Source organism: Natrix helvetica (assembly GCF_964273705.1).
Source record: "Natrix helvetica genome assembly, chromosome: 1".
Taxonomy (NCBI): Eukaryota; Metazoa; Chordata; class Lepidosauria; order Squamata; family Natricidae; genus Natrix; species Natrix helvetica.
Window position 1 is genome coordinate 273,878,340 of NC_138548.1, and position 19,106 is coordinate 273,897,445.

The 19,106-nt window shown below is 39.2% G+C and overlaps 1 protein-coding gene across 1 annotated transcript; it reads left to right on the plus strand.

The window, feature by feature from the left end:
* Positions 1 to 1,758: 1,758 nt before the first annotated feature.
* Positions 1,759 to 9,120, plus strand: PLAC8L1 (PLAC8 like 1; the record flags this gene model as incomplete). The annotated part of the gene is made up of 3 exons (XM_081964993.1): positions 1,759 to 1,831; positions 4,316 to 4,452; positions 8,968 to 9,120. The coding sequence occupies 3 exons, from the start codon at positions 1,759 to 1,761 to the stop codon at positions 9,118 to 9,120; spliced, it is 363 nt and encodes a 120-aa protein (XP_081821119.1).
* Between the last annotated feature and the right edge of the window lie 9,986 nt (positions 9,121 to 19,106).

Sequence of the window (19,106 nt, forward strand, 5' to 3'; positions counted from 1 at the left end):
AAAACATTACATTCTATCCCAAATTGTAATGATATTGTATTTGTTTGATAACAACATTCAGATAGATTTTACATGATGCAGATGTATTGCAGTGCATTTTATCCTCAAAACAATGCTCTGACAGAAGCTAAGACGTGAGACTGCAACTTCATCAGAATGCAGACATATGGGGTTCTAGTTTGACACTCTGGCCATTTAATCTCATATCCACATCCTCCAAATAATTATCAGGCTCAGATGTGCTTTGTATAGAGTTTGATGTTCAAAATTTCCAAGGTCTACGTACAGAACATTCCTTAGAGTTTCATACCAGGACCAATTGGTTTATGGTATATGCACGGCAGCTACTTGCCTGATTTGATGGGGCTTTGAGATGATGGATGGATGGAAACTGAACAAGGAGAGATTCAACCTGGAAATAAGGAGACATTTATTGACAGTAAGAGCAATCAATCAATGGAACGACTTGCCTTCACAGAAGTTGTGAGAGTTTCATCACTGGTAGCTTTTGAGAACAGACTGGACTGCCATCTGTCAGAAATGGTGTGGAGTCTCCTGCTTGGGAGAGGGGTTGGGCTAGATGATCTACAGAGTCCCTTCCAACTCTGTTAATCTGTTAATGATTGTATCCTAGAGAGAAAGAAGAAGAAATTATTCGTTAGAAGAATTCAAACCAATATTTGTGAACATACTTAAAGATTCTATATGGCCACTTAACAAAAGTATTTAAATTTCTGAAAAAAAGTTTTTTATTTAAAAAAAACCCTGCCACCAAACCCTGACAATGTGATAGCTGGGCAATCATGGATTATTTAGGTTAGACTTCATTGTGTCTTAATTCAAGGAATGTGAGATGACCAGGGACTGAACAACTCAGCCCAGGGAATCCTGATCCAGGAAAGGCATACAACATTTGACACTCTTAAAATTCCTTCTGATGGGCTGATCAGCTTTGGGGAGGATATTTGCTGCTTTGTCTCTGTGGTTTTGCTCCTCTCTTATGCTTCTTCACGTCTGGCTAATATACATGCCTTGGAAGACACCTGCTATCAAAAGTCTTTAAAAGCATATTGAAAAAGAAAAGCCCATATAAGAACTCTGGAATCTTTCTCCTTCTTTCAAAAGTATGAATACTTTTTAGTCTAGTTTAAAAGAGCATTCATTGTGACGATGAAAAGTGCTACTCTGAAGAAATGTCTGTATTTTCATATAGGGCAGGAAAATTAATATAGGGCAGGTGCATATAGAAATCTATATAGATGCTGCAAGTTAATGCTGGAAGTATTTTTAAGCAGCTTTTTTTTCTTTATTGGAAATGAATGTACACTGCAGTGTCAGGTATATTTTTAATTATTTTTCCTGTTGCCAATGTGGGAGATTAGCATCAACAAGAGGAAATGAATTTGAAGAAAGGGAGGGCTGGTATTACCACAAAACAGAGTAATATTAAAATAATGAATACTTTTTCTCTTTCCATTTGCAGATCAGAGATTGCTTGCTCTATGAATTGCTTTGTTTATAAATCTCAGTTACTTTTAACACTGTGTAATCTTTCTTTCTTTCTTTCTTTCTTTCTTTCTTTCTTTCTTTCTTTCTTTCTTTCTTTCTTTCTTTCTTAAATCTCAGATTCTCTTAACACTTTTTTATTTTTTATTTTGTTTCTTTGTTTATTTATTTGTTTTCTTCACCAGGAGCAAAAATTCAGCTGAACCTATAACAATTCAGCCATGCGCCACTGGTACCCTTGCTACTTCCAACATGACAACCCTCTTACACACTGGAGGCAACTGGTCCACTGGTCTATTTGATATCTGCAGTGACAAGACAATTTGTAAGAGATTTGCATGTGTTGATTTAATTTTAAAAGCTGCTATCCACACTTGCATGGGGAAAAGGAAGTTTTCGTAACAGGGTGCTGATTGGAGTCCTTTGCCCACCCCCAGCCCTCGGATGGATGGATGGATGGATGGAAAGAAGGAAGGAAGGAGAGAGGGAGGGAAGGACCAAGGGAGGGAGGGAAGAAGGAAGGAAAGAACTGTGTAAGTTGTAGGGGTTTCATCACTGGAAGTGTTTAAGAAAAGACTGAACAGCCGCTTGTTTGAAATGTTATAAGGTCTCCTGCTTTAGCAGAAGGTTGGACTAGAACAGGGGTGTCCAAACTTGGGAACTTTAAGACTTGTGGACTTGCTACTGTCAGTACCATTGACAGTACCATTGCTACTGTCACCAAGTCCATATTCATACTAAATAGTCCACAAGTCTTAAAATTCCCAAGTTTGGACACCCCTGGACTAGAAGATCGCCAAGGTCTCTTCTAGTTCTAGTCTGATTGATTTATCCATAACATTTGGTTGCTAAAATGGTTCTTCAGATTTTCCAGTAGTGGAACCATTGCTACTGTCACCAAGTCCATATTCATACTAAATAGATAATATCTAATTATCAGATTTCATGTTGTCTTCTTATACTGTAGCTTTCTCTAGGTCTGTTTCATGCCTATACATGTAGTCTTTGACTTACAACCACAATTCAGCCCAATTTCTGTTGTTAAGACATTTGTTATGTGAATTTTGCCCCATTTTATGACCTGTCTTGCCCCAGTTGTTAAGTGAATCCCTACAATTGTTAGGTTAGTGACACAGTTATTAAATGAATCTGACTTCCCCACTGGGAAGATGATTCCATGACCCCCAGGACACTGCAACCATCATAAATATGAATTAATTGCCAAATGTCTGAATTTTGATCATATGTCCTCAGGGATGCTACAATGGTCATGAGGATGAAAAAATAAGTCCCTTTTTTTGAATGCCGTTGTAACTTTGAATGGTCACTAAATGAGATATTTTAAGTCGAGGACCTACCCGTATACATTAAATTGCTAGGAGAGTTTATTACCCAAACCACATCTGCACCTGAAAAGCCACAGGAAACATTTAAGTTTTTCCTGTTGGCTGAGAAATGATAACAATCTTACAGAGATTCTTCACAGAACTCTTTCCATCACAATTCCTTGTTTCCATTGGCTATAGTAGTATCATCAATTTTAGATGCTTCATCTTTTTGTACAGGTAGTCCTCGTAACAGAACCTACCAGGTGCCTAACCTGATTTTATGACCCTTAAGTAAATGCCCCAGTTGTTAAGCAAGCCAATTGTTTGCAATGGGCCTGTTTTGCTGAAAACTGGAAGTGTATGTCAGTTTTCAGCAAAAGTGTCATAAAATACGGTCACGGGATCATGAGACACTGCAGGTAGTCATAAATGTTGGCTGACTGCTAAGCACCCAAAATATGGTCATATGACCACTAGGGGGTGAACGGTCTTTGGAACTATGGAACTGGGTCGTAAATACCCTTGGGGAGGGACATCATAACTTTGAATAGTTTCTACGTGACTGGTCAGAAGCTGAGGACCAGCTATATATATAAACAACAGGTTTTGATGCAGATATTTTTCTTAAAAGATCTCTAATGTCTTGCTGATTTGGGGGACGTATGTAGAAAACTAGAACCTTTTTCCCATTAGAGAAGATCTTACTTTATAGTTAAAAGCTGGGCAGGAGGGTTTTACAGGGTCCTAAATTGATGCTTCCATAACTGTTCAATATACAGGTAGTCCTCGACTTACAGCCACAATTGAGCCCAGAGCTTCTGCTATTAAGTGAGACCATTGTTAAAGTCAGTTTTGCCCCATTTTATGATCTTTCATGCCACAGTTGTTAAGTCAATCACTGCAGTTGTTAAATTAGTTAACTTAATTATGTTAATTTGTGTTACTTATAACTTAATTATGTTAATTTAACTTAATAGTGTTAAATTAGTGATTCGGCTGTTGAGTGAATGTGACTTTGCTTGTCAGAAAGCCGCAAAAGGGGAATCACCTGATCCCAGTACACCACAGCCATCATAAACGTGAACCAGTTGCCAAGCATCTGAATTCTGATCACCTGACTATGGTTGCAAGTATGGAAAATGGTCCTATGTCACTGGTTTCAGTGCAGTCACAAAATGAATGGTTGTAAGTCGAGGACTACCCATATATACATACAGCGGGAATGGAAAAAGGCCAATTACGAGGGATTCTGTGATTTGTAAAAGGAGTGCTAGCACTTTGCGCTAGCACTCCTTTTATAGATCCTGGAATCCCTCAGACATGGGAGGTATAAGGATGCTTAAGGCACATGTTTCCACCCCTCCCCATCTCTAGCCTCCTAACTCTTCCTAATTTTTTGAGCCAAGCCCAGCTATGTGATCCTTCAGCTGACAGAAGCCATTGTGCTTCTCTCTGACCTTTCTGTTTGTACTTCGCGTTAGGTATGTGTGGCTTGTTCTGTAGCCCCTGTCTGGAATGTAGACTTGCGAGCAAGTATGGTGAGTGCTTTTGCTTCCCATTGCTACTGGGTTCAACCTTAGCCCTAAGAGCCGGCATCAGAGAGAGACACAGCATACATGTAAGTCTATGTTGTGCAGCATTCTCCTACCCACAATGTCCTTGGCCATAAGCATTAGATCTTCCTCCTCTCCTCTAGTTCAGTTCCAGTGGGAGATATCTTGGTCTGGAAGAAATCCACTTGAATAACTTAATGGGTAGTAAAGATTAAGTTGAAAATCTTTACAAGGGTGAAACGTTTGCAGCAGGCAGAACATAAAAAAAAAATATCTAAGAGCTTCATAGGACACAATCTTGCCACTCTGTTCTCTTTCCCCAAATCCCACATTTCTTGACCGCTGGGGTCAAGAAGATCCCTGAGAGTGCTTAATGCACAGTTAATACATTAAGCCACTAAAATAGTTGCTCTTTTAGCCTGAGATAAAAGACAATGTGTTTTCAAGTAGCATGTCTGAGCCAAATAAATTCCCATGTTTTTTTTAAAGAATTGAATAAAAGCAACTGTTTATGTTTGCCACAGCTGTAAAATTGCATTGTCCCTAAAAAGGACATACACTTTTTCTATGTAAGCAGAAGAACTGAGGACCAAAGTCAATAATAAACTATCATTTCTGTGCCAATATATACTTTAATGTGTGACAAATGGAGTTAGAGTCATTTTAACATTTCAGTAAAAACTAAAGGTATTTGGTTTTTAAGATAATTACAATCTGTGTTTGCCAAATAGCACTGCACAAGAACACAGTAATATCCATCATCCACATGCAGGAATGTATACTGAAGAAAAGTGGACACACGTTCTAGGGTATTTTTGAATATGGATGCAGATCAAATAAATGCTTTTTAGGTTTGTGCAAACTGGATCGGATTGCAATTGTTGAATTGGATCAGTCTAATGCAAATAAGTAACCATTCCTGAGCTTCTGAATTGGCCCAATTCAAATTGTCAGTTTGAATGTAAGGTCAGCATTGACTTCCTTTGGAAGTCCAATTTGATTCAAAGTGACATAAGCCTTTTAAGAATAATTTGAAGCCAAACTGCATCAACGCGATAAAGATTTACATGGCCCTAATGCTCATATTGCCTTTCCTCTAAAACGCAAACTTTAGAGGTTCTCCTGCCAAGGAAGCATGACACGATGCAGATGTTCTTCACGGCTACCACAACTTAGGTTAGAAGACAGGATGGAATGCCAGCACTGATTTTGGTCAGGGTGCATTAGAATGGTTGTGGTGTAAAACAAACCCTATGAAATGAAAGTTGCATAAACTGGTTAAAGCTTAATATAAGTGCTTGCACTTACAGCATTGCATCATGCTCTGAGTAGTATAGCTGTACATATTTTCAGGAGGGAAAAACTATAGCAAAGGTGGCCCATTTTCAAATTATACAACTATGTGCAATAAATAGTGGTAATAGGAAAGGAATAGGAATTATTTCATAGATAATTACAAGAGGATGACTGATCCTGCATCCTTTGTCTAGCTCCTTAGCAATTCAGAGAAGATAGGAATGGTTCCCAATTACAGTTTGTCCTTGGGATAGACTAAATAAGTATTTAGTTATTAAATTAAATTACATTATTAATTTAATTTAATTTACATTAATTAAGTTATTAAATTAAACCAATTATTTTCAATTAAAACCAGTTTTATATATCTGAGCTGAAAAAAAAGAGAGCCAAGCTGATGTAATAATGAAAGTGCTGGCTTAGAAGCCAGGAGACCATGGGTTTTAATTCTGCCTTAGGCTTGGTGACTTTGGACCAGTCACTCTCTCTCAGTCCAACCCACATCACAGGGTTGTTGTTGTTGTGGGGAAAATAGGAGGAGGAGAGAATTTTAGGTATGTTTGCCATCTTGAGTTACTTCTGAGGTAATAAAGACAGCTTAAAAAAAATCTTTAAAAAGCAAATCCAGTTGACCACTAGTTCAGCAAAGTGTTAAATTTAAATTGACCAACAAAGAAATAAATTTAACATGAAATAGTTTGTCATGGAAGCCACTGCCTGTGAAGGCCCCTGGATTGGGGCTAAAAGGCGAAAACAGAAGCAGTTTGCTTCATCCCATATCTGGGTAGACATGGTTGCCCTGAAAGACTGGTCTCACCGGAAAAACAGTTCATTGTGTCTTTCTCCTTCCAACTAGTGGTTAGTGGTGCTTTGTAACCCAGGTATTGTAGTCTTATTTTAAAATGGATATTGCCAACTCTTTCAAGAGTTTCATCGCTTGAAATCATATAAATTCTAAGGCTCTTATCCGAATCTTGCAAGGTCTCAGGGGATTGTGATGACCTCCGAAGATTTTGGTAACTAGTCAATGTCTTGCCATTTTATTTACTTAAAGATTCATACTTAGTTGATGGTCTAGTGCAAAGGTGGGGAACTATCATCTTTTTATGACTTGTGGACGTCAATTCCCAGAATTCTTATAATCGAAGTTTATAACACTGGAAGTGACTCAACTTGGGAAGGCTAGCTGAATTCACACACTTGTAAGATATCTTCAGGGAGATTCTGGAATTCAGTTCAACTGCAGAATGGCTGAGGAGGAGAAATATTTTGTGCGTTTGGCTATTTTGTCCAATTGGGATGCAGTTCAACACAGCAAGCCCAACTTTTGAATAAACCTAGATAGAAAGGATGGTTGCATTTGGAGAGGAATACAGCGGCTGTGAGAGGATTGGGAAGTACAAAGATTATTTTTAAAATGGAGTGGGGGGAAACCAGGAATTCCTATTTCCTTCAGAGGTAGAAAAAGGTGGCTGGAAAGTACAGATAGTCCTTGACTTACGACCACAATTGAGCCCCAAATTTATGTTGCTAAGTGAGACATTTTTAAAGTGAGTTTTGCCCCATTTTACGATCTTTTTTTTGCCACAGTTATTAAGTGAATCACTGCAGTTGCTAACTTAATAACATGTTTGCGTTGACATCCCCATTCACTTTGCTTGTCAGAAGGACACAAAATGGTGATCCCATGACCTTGGGACACAGTAATGGTCATAAATACGAACCAGTTGCCAAGCATCCGAATATTGATCACATGACTATAGGGATACTGCGACGGTCATATGTGTGAAAAATGATCATGTCACTGTTTTCAGTACCAGTGTAACTTTGAACAGTCACTAAATGAACTGTTGTAAATTGAGGACTACCTGTAATCTGTCAGAGATGACGCAGTGGATCTTGCATTGAGTCGAGTGACTCTGTGGCCCCTTTCAATTTACAATTCTGAGATAGAAATGTGGGGGAAAGCTCACAAAATGGCAAAGGTTTTGTTGCCTGGACACTATGCAGTGATCAAAAGAAGAAGACAAGAGGAGCAGCAGTTGTTCGGTCACAAAGACAAACTCCATAATTAAAGGCCTATGCAAAGAGGGAACAGGAACTGACTAATTAAGGGTGGATTCAGGTATGCCACTGATTTTGGGGCAGCAGAGGATGCAGCGTATTCAAATGTCAGCAACTAAAAAACAGATACCGACGATATCAAATTAGAGTCAGGAGTTGTGGAGCGCTCTTTTGTTTCCCCATAAGGGATAAGTGGTTCTGCCATGTTATTTAGATATTTCTGTTTCTCAGACTGAGGAAAATGTGGAATGCAATGGGTTGGTGACACTGTCATTTGGATTATTTATGTATCTAAAGAAATCAAATTATTACCTCCTTTCAGGGAAAGCTCATTGGTGTGGAAGCGAATATATATATATGTGTGTGTGTGTGTGTGTGTGTATTATATTTTAGATATATATTCTATCTATCTATCTATCATCTATCTATCTATCTATCTATCTATCTATCTATCTATCTATCTATCTATCATCTATCTATCTATCTATCTATCTATCTATGCTAGTTTTGTTGTATTCGGGTCTTTTCCTGTGTAGGATTGAGATTGTCTTGGCAACGTTTCGGCAAGATCTCACTTGCTATCTTCAGCAAGAAATTATATACTACAATATATAATATTGAAGCAATATCTTCAATATTATATATTGTAACAATCTTACATGGGAAAAGACCCGAATACAACAAGACCAGCATACCTACAACCGTGAATAAATATATACTTATTTACTGTGAATAAATATATATATATATATGTTGTATTTGTGCTGATAAATAAATAAAGGGAGACTAGTATAGATCTATTTCAAGCTATTTAGCTGTCATCAGCTAGCCATACCCTTACTGGGATTTGAACCTGGGCTGTATTACATATTAGGCAGATGTCTTAACCACTAAGCCACAGGCTCTCCTCCTTATCAGCTGAGCCAGGGAAATAGGTATGTATTTGTGTTATACTTTGGGTATACCAGGGGTTGTAACACAAATACATACATGCATGCATGCATGCATGCATACATACATACATACATACATACATACATACATACATACATACATATAAAGAGAGAGAGAGAGAGAGACAGAGAGAGAGAGTCTTGGAATAGAACTAGAATTAGAATTTCTTCTGTGGAGAAATTCTAATTAGATTAGCATTTAGTGGCATGGAAAAATGGTTTCTCAGTCTGTCTAATATGGAGAGATACTTTTCTGTTCCTCCCTAGGGAACTCTCTGCGAAGACTGGATGGCAGTTCATTGCTGCTGGCCTTGTGCAATCTGTCAAATGGCTCGAGAAATGAGGATAAGATCTCTGTTCCAGGTCTACAAAATGCATCGATCCTCTCCTCCTCTTCTGGCCAAAGATACACTTGTTTAAAACTGCTCTCCCCTTCATCTCCAGAGGCCCCTTTAAAGGCAAAAAGATGTTCCGTGTTCTCTTCACTCCAGCCGCAGTAGTTCGAAGTGCCATCAGGCTTCTGGAGTTTGGCACTGCAATATATGCAGTCAGTTCTGTTTGTTTGCATCGTATTTATCCTTATGGCTTTATCCATCTGCATTGTCAAGACGCCTGAAGCATCCTGACATTTCCCCCTATCTCAGGAAGCAGGGCTCAGTTTTCAAGCGCAAGGGGTTAAATTCACTTACTGTAGGTTTTCTTCTTCCATCCTTGCACATCCCTGCAGGCAATTATGCTTGACAGATGATCAGAAGCAAACTCTCCACTTCTGACAATTTATTAACTAAGCATCAGCAGATGAGTTTAAATAATGCTCATGATAAACTGGGGCTACTGTTCGTGAATCAGGCTGTTTGTTTCCGAAATGAGGCACATGCTTCATTTTGGCCAACCTTTTGTTCTGCTTCCAAGAATCAGATGTGGACATACTCATACTCCCTGCCTTTCGTGAAATAACCAGAGGTTCCAGCAATGTGCAAATCTTTAGGGCAGGAGCCCACAATCTTGGGGTGCAGATGGCATATTAGACATGTGGGCTCTCTTCCAAAAATGGCTGCAGGGCATCAGCTTATTCACAGATTGGATTAAGTAAGTGCCATGACTTCACCTATTAAAAGCATCTGTTTATCAGCATTTTCCTTTGTCCTTTTCTGGGGAAAGGGGCATACTTCTAAAGACAACCCTAGAATGCATCCAACTATCTGTTTTGTTTTCGAAAACCAACTATGAGGTTCATGGGGGGAAGGGTTTGAGCTATTCGAGTTTTTCTTTCTTTTTTGCTAATGAAAAAACCCACACACAAATGGCACCGGAAGCTTGGCAAGTATCAAAGGAAGTTTCTGCGCAATCACTGAGGGTGGTGGGTGGGGGTGATGAGGCTGGCATTATTTTGGGAACCCAAGTTTAGGGATGATTATACATCAATGACCTGGCAAATTGGGTAGCTCTGTTTGGAATTTTTTTTCTGAATATCAAAGGCAGTTTGCCACATTGAAACAGGCTGCAAAGCTATATGTGGCTTTTAGTACTAAGGAGTAGGAATGGGATGTTGATATGCCCCTAAGGATGGATTATGGATTGAAAGTTATTTTCTGCTATGTAAGAAAAGAAGGCCATTCTGATTTCATTAAGAAGGTTCTCATTTTGCCAGCAGCTAAAGTTTTTTTTCTTTTTAAATGGGAAGACTTTTGCTATCAATGTTAGCATAATTCCAATGACCCTTTTGTCCAGTAAGTAATTTTTACTGAAAATCAATTAATCAATACATTAATACTACTTTGGTTTCATAGCAATTGGATTTTTGGTTATTCCAACATGATGGTACGTACCCCCAGCTTGGTAGATGATGCCATTATAAATTCCATCTACATTTTGAACAGAGAGGACCACTGGTTTGAAAGAGGGGGTCAAAGAGGTCATCTATGTCAAAATTGAACAGCTCTCTCTCAATAGAAGGGGAGAGACATGATATCCTCTATCTCCAGTCTACAACACAGCAGTTCTAAGAGGCGTCACACCCATTTGCACTAAAGTGGCCCTGAAGATACATATAAACCTCCAGGTGGCCTCAACTACTCTAAAAGAATTCAAATGAACAGCTGTCTGCAAGCAATAAAATTTCTTCCATTCCCCACCATCCAGTCAGAGCTTCTTGGATGAGAAATGAAACAATTTCAAAGAAAAACAAGAAAGTCTAGTTGCCTCTTGAAAAAGCATCCTTGGGATATAAATTCCATCGTTTCCTTGTGGTTCTGGAAGAAGTGAAAAAGAAGTTCTTTAACAGCTACCCTTATTCTGCTATGTGTAAAGAGTTTCGAGAGGCAGGCAGTGGCAGCCAAGCTTTCATCCTGCTGGATAGAGTTTGAAGCCATCTGCTCCACCTTGGATGGCAGCAGCTGCCTGGAAAGATGATGGGAAGGGGCATCGTCCAAAGCAGGGAGCTTCACGCAGGGTTGGTTCTTCTTGTAGGGAGATTCCTGACCTTGTGGGTGCGCCATCACTGGATGTTTTTAAGAAGAGACTGGACAACCATTTGTCAGGAATGGTATAGGGCCTCCTGCTTGAGCAGGGGGTTGGACTAGAAGACCTCCAAGGTCTCTTCCAACTCTGTTACTCTGTATTCTATTCTATGTATGGGTAGGCAAAAAGGTTGAAGGGTGAGCAGTCATCAACTGCAGAATTCTGACTCCTATGGGAATCAGGAGCGAAGGAAACAGTGTTGTATCTAATGGATGGGTAAACAATGCAAGGCCAGGAAGGTCAGGACCTTGGAGGTCTTCTAGCCCAACCCTCTGCTCAAGCATGAGGCCCTATTCCATTCCTGACAAATGGTTGTCCAGTCTCTTCTTAAAAACATCCAGTGATGGAGTACTCACAACTTCCAGCCATTCCACTGATCAATTTTTCATACTGTTGGGAAATTTCTCCTTAGTTCTAGATTGGATCTTTCTTTGATACATTTCCATCCATTACTACTTGTCTTGCCTTCAGGTGCTCTGAAGAATAGGTCAACCCTGTCTGTGACTGTTGTCTTCTCTGCACTGTTTCTAGAGTCTCAAAATATTTTATGTGTTGTGCTGACCAAAACTAGATAGTTTTCCAAGTTTGGTCTTACTAGTGCAGTATAAAGTGGTACTAATATTTCTCGTGATCTTGATACTATCCCTCTGTTGGTGGGTTTTATATTTAAATAATTTTTTAAATGCTCAATCTACTAAAAATAATTTTGAATTAAGTATTCTGATTCTTTATGACTTCGTGTAAGGCATAAACTAAGGCTGTTAGAGGTTCTTTCCATCTAGGACATGAATATTACATGAAGTAGACTTTCCTCTCTGTGTAACATAAATCTCCCATATGATAAATTTGACACTTCCTCATCAGGTTAACATAGAATGACATTTTGCAAGGTTTAGTTAAATTCAGCATGTAGTCTCTTTAGTTAGATCAACATTATTTTTTGCAAGTTTCCAGGAGTCTAATTAGGAATGACATTAAACATGTGGTTTGCCTTTGCATTTTTTCCTCAGTAGATAGCAACTGATGAACACTTTGGACATTTCTGTGGAAATAATTTGACTCAGATCCATAGGGGGCAGCTGAAAAGCAAAGCAACAAGTGCTTTGCTTCACTGCATATACCCTGAGCTTGCCTTGAGGATCTCAAGAGGGCCACACAGCTATGCCAAGCCTTGGAGTAGTTGCTTCATGACTTGGCAGAGTAAATCTCACAGGCCATCTGATCAAGTTCATGGGACGTGCAGTTAGCAGCTTTAACTCTTCCTTCTGATACCGTAATCTTAATAAAAATTACTCCTCCCAGAGGTATTTTAGACTGGAAGAACCATTCTTTTCTTTCTTTTTGGGTGCCCTCAAGTCAGTGTTGGCTCCTGGTGACTGCCTGGACAAGTCTCTGTAATTTTCTTGATAAGAGTCAAGAAGTATTTTGCCATGACTTGCTTTCTAGGGCTGAGAGAGAGGGGACTGGCCCCAGGTCACTCAACTGGCTTTGTGTCGACGATAGGACTAGAACTCTTGGTCTTCTGGTTTATAGACTGGTATCTTTAACCAGTATGCCAAATTGGCTTCATTGAACAATCCTACTGCATTATTATGGTTTGTCACACAGTTAGTCAGATGGTCAGACTGGATTTGACATTTTTATCCACAAATCGAGACCTTCCCTAGGACCCGGAATAGGTAGATATTGATACTGGATGGTGTTAGTGGTGTCGTCACAGGATGTAAGCTGTTCCAAGTAAAGCTACCTTTTGTAATTGATTGATGGTGAATTTGTCAATGCCAATGATAATACAGGTTATGTAGACAGTAAACACAAGGTCAATCAAAATGGACTCAAATGTCTATATACCAATGCACAGAGTATGAGGAATAAACAGGGAGAATTAGAAATTCAAGTAAAAGAGGGCAGATATGATATTATTGCCATTACAGAAACTTGGTGGGATGAAACTGACAAATGGAACATACAGCTAGAAGGATTTAAATTATTTAAAAGAAATAGACCAAATAAAAGAGGAGGTGGAGTTGCACTATATATAAGAAATAACTATGTCTCTACAGAAATAGAGCACAACAATAATGAGAACTATCTTGAATGCATTTGGGTCAATATTAAAGGTTGTGGGGGAAATGACATTGCCATAGGTCTATACTACAGGCCACCCAACCAAGCAGAGGAAGAAGATGAACTTTTTGCTAGTCAGCTAACTAAGGTATGTAGGAAGCACACCACAATAGTAATGGGAGATTTTAACTACCCTGACATCAACTGGGAAACAAACTCTGCACCAAGTGGAAGATCCAACAGGTTCCTAACAAACCTAGCAGACAACTTTGTTTTCCAAAAAGTAGAGAAGGAAACAAGGGGATCAGCCATACTGGACTTAATTCTCACTAACAGAGAGGAAATGATAGAAGGTGTTGAAGCCATAGGAACCCTGGGGGCAAGTGACCATGCAATATTGGAATTCAACATTATCCAAACACAAGTAGTAGAACAAAGTCAAACTAGAGTCTTGGACTTTAAGAAAGCTAATTTCAATAAACTTAGAGAGAGCTTGGGAAAAATTCCATGGATGAGAATCCTCGAGGGGAAAACAACTCAAGAAGCTTGGGAAATTTTGAAAAATGAGATTAGAAAAGCCCAGTCTAACACAATACCAATGAAGAAGAAAAACAACAGCTCCCAAAAGAAACCAGCATGGCTGCATAAACAACTATCTGACAAACTGAAAGACAAAAAAAGTAAGTATAAAAAGTGGAAGGAGGGGGACATAACTAAGGCAGAATATCAGCAAATAGCCCGAGCCTGTAAAGATGAAGTGAGGAAAGCTAAGGCTCACAATGAAGAAAGGCTTGCCACAAAAGTAAAAATTAACAAAAAAAGCTTCTTCCAACATGTTAAAAACAAGAAAAAAGTTAAGGAAACAATTGGTCCATTGCTAGGAGAAAGTGGCAAGAAGGTGACAAGCAACAGGGAGAAAGCAGAACTATTTAACTCATGTTTTGCATCTGTCTTTACACAAAGGGATAAAACAGTCCAACCTATCAAAAGCAGCACCACAAAATTAGGAACACAAATTGAAATAGGGAAGAAAATGGTAAGTGAGCACCTGTCTACCCTAGATGAGTTCAAATCACCAGGACCGGATGGATTACACCCCAGAGTTCTGAAGGAACTAGCAGACGAGATCTCAGAACCACTGAATTATATCTTTCAGAGATCCTGGAACACCGGGGAACTACCAGAGGACTGGAAAAGAGCTGATGTGGTTCCCATCTTCAAAAAAGGGAAAAAATTAGATCCAGGAAACTACAGACCTATCAGCCTAACCTCAATACCAGGAAAGATTCTGGAAAAAATAATCAAGCAACGAATTTGCGAACACCTAGAAGCAAACAAAGTAATAGCCAAAAGCCAACATGGATTTGTCAAAAACAGATCATGCCAGACTAATCTTATTGCATTCTTTGATAATGTGACAAAATTAGTGGACCAGAGGAATGCCGTTGATATAGTTTACTTGGACTTCAGTAAGGCTTTTGATAGGGTAGACCATAACCTACTACTAGATAAAGTAGAAGAATGTGGGTTAGACAGCATCACCACCAGATGGATTGGTAACTGGCTGACCAACCGCACTCAACGTGTAGTTCTCAATGGAACTGCATCTACATGGAGGGAAGTATGCAGTGGAGTACCCCAAGGCTCTGTTTTAGGCCCAGTACTCTTCAACATCTTCATCAATGATTTGGATGAGGGAATAAATGGGGAACTCATCAAATTTGCAGATGATACCAAGCTGGCAGGAATAGCCAACACTCCAGAAGATAGGCTTAAGATACAGAAGGATCTTGACAAACTTGAACATTGGGCACTATCTAATAAAATGAAATTCAATGGTGAAAAGAGTAAGGTTCTACACTTAGGCAACAAAAACGGAATGCACAGGTACAGTATAGGTGATACCATACTCAGTAGTAGTAACTGTGAAAGGGATCTTGGAGTCCTAGTGGACAACCATTTAAATATGAGCCAGCAGTGTGCAGCAGCTGCCAAAAAAGCCAACACAGTTCTAGGCTGCATCAACAGAGGGATAGAATCAAGATCACGTGAAGTGTTAATACCACTTTATAATGCCTTGGTAAGGCCACACTTGGAATACTGCATTCAGTTCTGGTCGCCACGATGTAAAAAAGATGTGGAGACTCTAGAAAGAGTGCAGAGAAGAGCAACAAAGATGATTAGGGGACTGGAGACTAAAACATATGAAGAACGGTTGCAGGAACTGGGTATGTTTAGCTTAAGAGAAAGAAGGACTAGGGGAGACATGATAGCATTATTCCAATATCTCAGAGGTTGCCACAAAGAAGAGGGAGTCAAACTATTCTCCAAAGCACCTGAGGGTAGAACAAGAAGCAATGGGTGGAAACTAATCAAGGAGAGAAGCAATTTAGAACTGAGGAGGAATTTCCTGACAGTGAGAACAATTAATCAGTGGAACAGCTTGCCTCCAGAAGTTGTGAATGCCCCAACACTGGAAGTCTTTAAGAAGATGTTGGATAGCTATTTGTCTGGAACGGTATAGGGTTTCCTGCCTGGGCAGGGGGTTGGACTAGAAGACCTCCAAGGTCCCTTCCAACTCTACTATTGTATTATTGTATTATTGTATAATGATGTTCAGGTGGTGCTTTGGTTGTTTAAGGATTGCACCCAAGGCACCTATTACTATTGGTCATTTTATTTCTATCAGCAGATCTTTGTATTTGGTGACACTCCCCTCCCCCCAGTTATTTCTCTTCTTTTTTACTGAGATGTCCACTACCCAGAATTTTTTTTTGGGTTAACAATTGTTAAATTTGTGGTGTTATGTGGCAGGTACTTGTCCATTTCATTTCATGCACATGACATATGACTGACACACACACAGCATGATCACACTTCTGTTGATCTTCTGGATCTTGGAGTCTTAGTGGACAACCAGTTAAATATGAGCTAGCAGGGTGCAGTGGCAGCCAAAAAAGCCAATGCAATTCTAATTTGCATTAACAGAGGTATACAATCAAGATCAAGTGAGGTACTAATACCACTCTATAAAGCCTTAGTTATACCACACCTAGAATACTGCATCCAGTTTTGGTCATCACATTATAAAAAAGATGTTGAGACTTTAGAAAGAGTGCAGAGAAGAGCAACAGAGATTATTAGGGGACTGGAAACTAAAACATATGAAGAACAGCTGCAAAAATTGGGCATGGCTAGTCTAGTGAAGAGAAGGACCAGGGAAAACATGATAGCAGTGTTCCAATATTTGAAGGGCCATCACAGAGAGGAGGGGAATTGACCTGTTTTCCAAATCACCTGAAAGCCAGATGAGGAATAATGGATGGAAGCTGATCAAGGACAGATTCAACCTAGAAATAAGGAGAAATTTTCTAACAGTGAGAACAATCAAACAATGGAATGGCTTGCCTTCGGAAGTTGTGGGAGCTTAATCACTGGAGGCCTTCAAGAAGAGACTGGACAGCTATCTGTCAGAAATGGTGTAGGGTCTCCTGCTTAGGTGGGGGGTTGGACTAGATGACCTACAAGTTCCCTTCCAACTCTGTTAATCTGTTATCCTGTTATCCTTTTCATGAAATGAAAAATGAAGATAAATGTTTAGTGGGTCAGCCTTATGATTTTATTGAAGCTGATTGAAACAAGGTAGAAGTTTATTAAATAATTGCAGGTGTGATGCTTTCTTTGCCCTGTGTTTTTATTATTAATGTTGTCAACATTTCATGACGACACTATGATAGAAAAGATCGAACCAATGAATCTCAGGAAGTACAACTTCTTGTCATCAATGTTTCTCCCCCAATTAGGTTCTCCTGTTTTCTGACTGACGAAGATATTTGTGTCCCTCAAAAACGTTCATACCCTTTATCTGACAAAAATTGCATCTGTATAAGACAAGTTCTTATCATTTTTCTCTTTCATTTCACTCTATGACATTTCCACAGTTTGATGGTTTCTGGAGGCATTAAATTATACCGTACATAATACTAGCCTTGTTGAGTGTATTGCCTGAGGATGATGAGAATTGTTGAGAAGCTAGCTGAGGATGACTGACCTGTTGCAATATAGTTTGGCGTGAAAAGCAATGAAATTGGTAAAACAGGGCATAAAGATTAGCTCTTGTTATTAATGAGGAATAGATGCCAAATCATGCAAACCGCAGTAATATAGATACCCTTATATCCAGAACATTGGAGAAAAACAATTTAAATTTCATTGCAGAGTGAAGATATATCGATGTGTGGAGAATATCTAAAATGTGTTGAATTGCAGGACCAGTCACCCTTAAGATAACTTGTGGAAGAAAAATTTAAGGAAGAGCACAAGCATTGAAGAGTGTTCCATGCATGTTGGGGGCACTGGACTAAATTGGATGATTCCATGTTCCTCTTAAATGAATATGAAGTTTAGTTAAAACAGTAGAATGGAAAATGTTGAGATCAAAATGGAAAGGATAGCACAGTCACCATCTTACCACTCTTTTTCACCAAGTCCATGCTTTATTACCTTTCCTTCCCCCTCTTCCTCCCTGAAGCATCCTGAAGACAAAGTGGTTATTAAGTAAGAAAGTGGGTGTATTTTGCAAGCTTTAAAAAAAGGATCCATCACTACAAAACATGTCCACCCCCATTTTGTACTCTTCTCATCCATCTTGCTCTATTTTGGTCTTCTTAAGAAACCTATTACCATGGCATCAAAGCACTGAAACCTCCTCCACAGCCAACCTGCTTTAGACATCTTCTGCCCTAATTCAAAAGAGCTCTGTGTTGTTCAGCAAAACAAAAAACACACTAACTTCATCCTGGTTTTTCCATTTTGTTTTCCTGCTCTTAAATTTGTGTACAGCTGTGTATCCCAACCTCCATTTTCCTTTCAGCCTTATCCAGGTTTTTTTTTTTTTGTTATCACACAGCAAGGAACACATTCTAAAAGTGTTTTATGAAACTGAAGAAAAACGAATGGCATTAATAGGAATAGCACTTAGACTTGTATACCGCTTCACCGTGCTTTGCAGCCCTCTCTAAGCAATTTACAGAGTCAGCCTATGGCCCCCAACAATCTGGGTCCTCATTTTACCCACCTCGGAAGGATGGAAGGCTGAGTCAACCTTGAGCCAGGGAAAAACAAGCTGCTGGCAATTGGCAGAATTAGCCTGCAATACTGCATTCTAACCACCGCACTGCCACCTCGGCTTTTAACCTAGCTTCAGCATCCTGTTGGTTATTCTGACTATAGAAATTGGCTTTTAAATATGTTAAGATACATATTTAAGAACATATTTTTGTTAAAAAAACCAGTGACCATCCAGTATATATTCAATTCTCCTGCTTCACTTTACTCTATCTATTCCATAACTGTTTGACTCTTTCACCAATATGTTAATTAGCAGGTACCTTACTCTGTGGAAAGAATGCATGAAACAACATCAGGAGCATCACTCTTTTTTTGGGGTGGGGGAGAAAGTATTCCCAAATCTGGTGGCTAACATGAGTGGAAATGAAATATCCAGCAATAGGAAAGGCTGGGTGAATTGGATCTACCTGTAGCTGAGAGCTGGAGATACACTGGATTGTGCTATCCATTATGGAAGGAGACTGAATCAATAAAAATCTGAACTGCACATATCAGAGTCAGGGAAGAAAGGGCTGACAACTGTGAAAATACCAGTCTAACTGGTCAGAAGCATGCTATGCAGAGACAGGTAAACTTTTCAGACAAGGAAAAGTGATATAAGTGCAGAGTCATCTACTTCTTTAATAATATCTATTGCTCCTTATGATGGATGGATTTATAGGTGCATGAAGTTTGTGCATACAAAATTG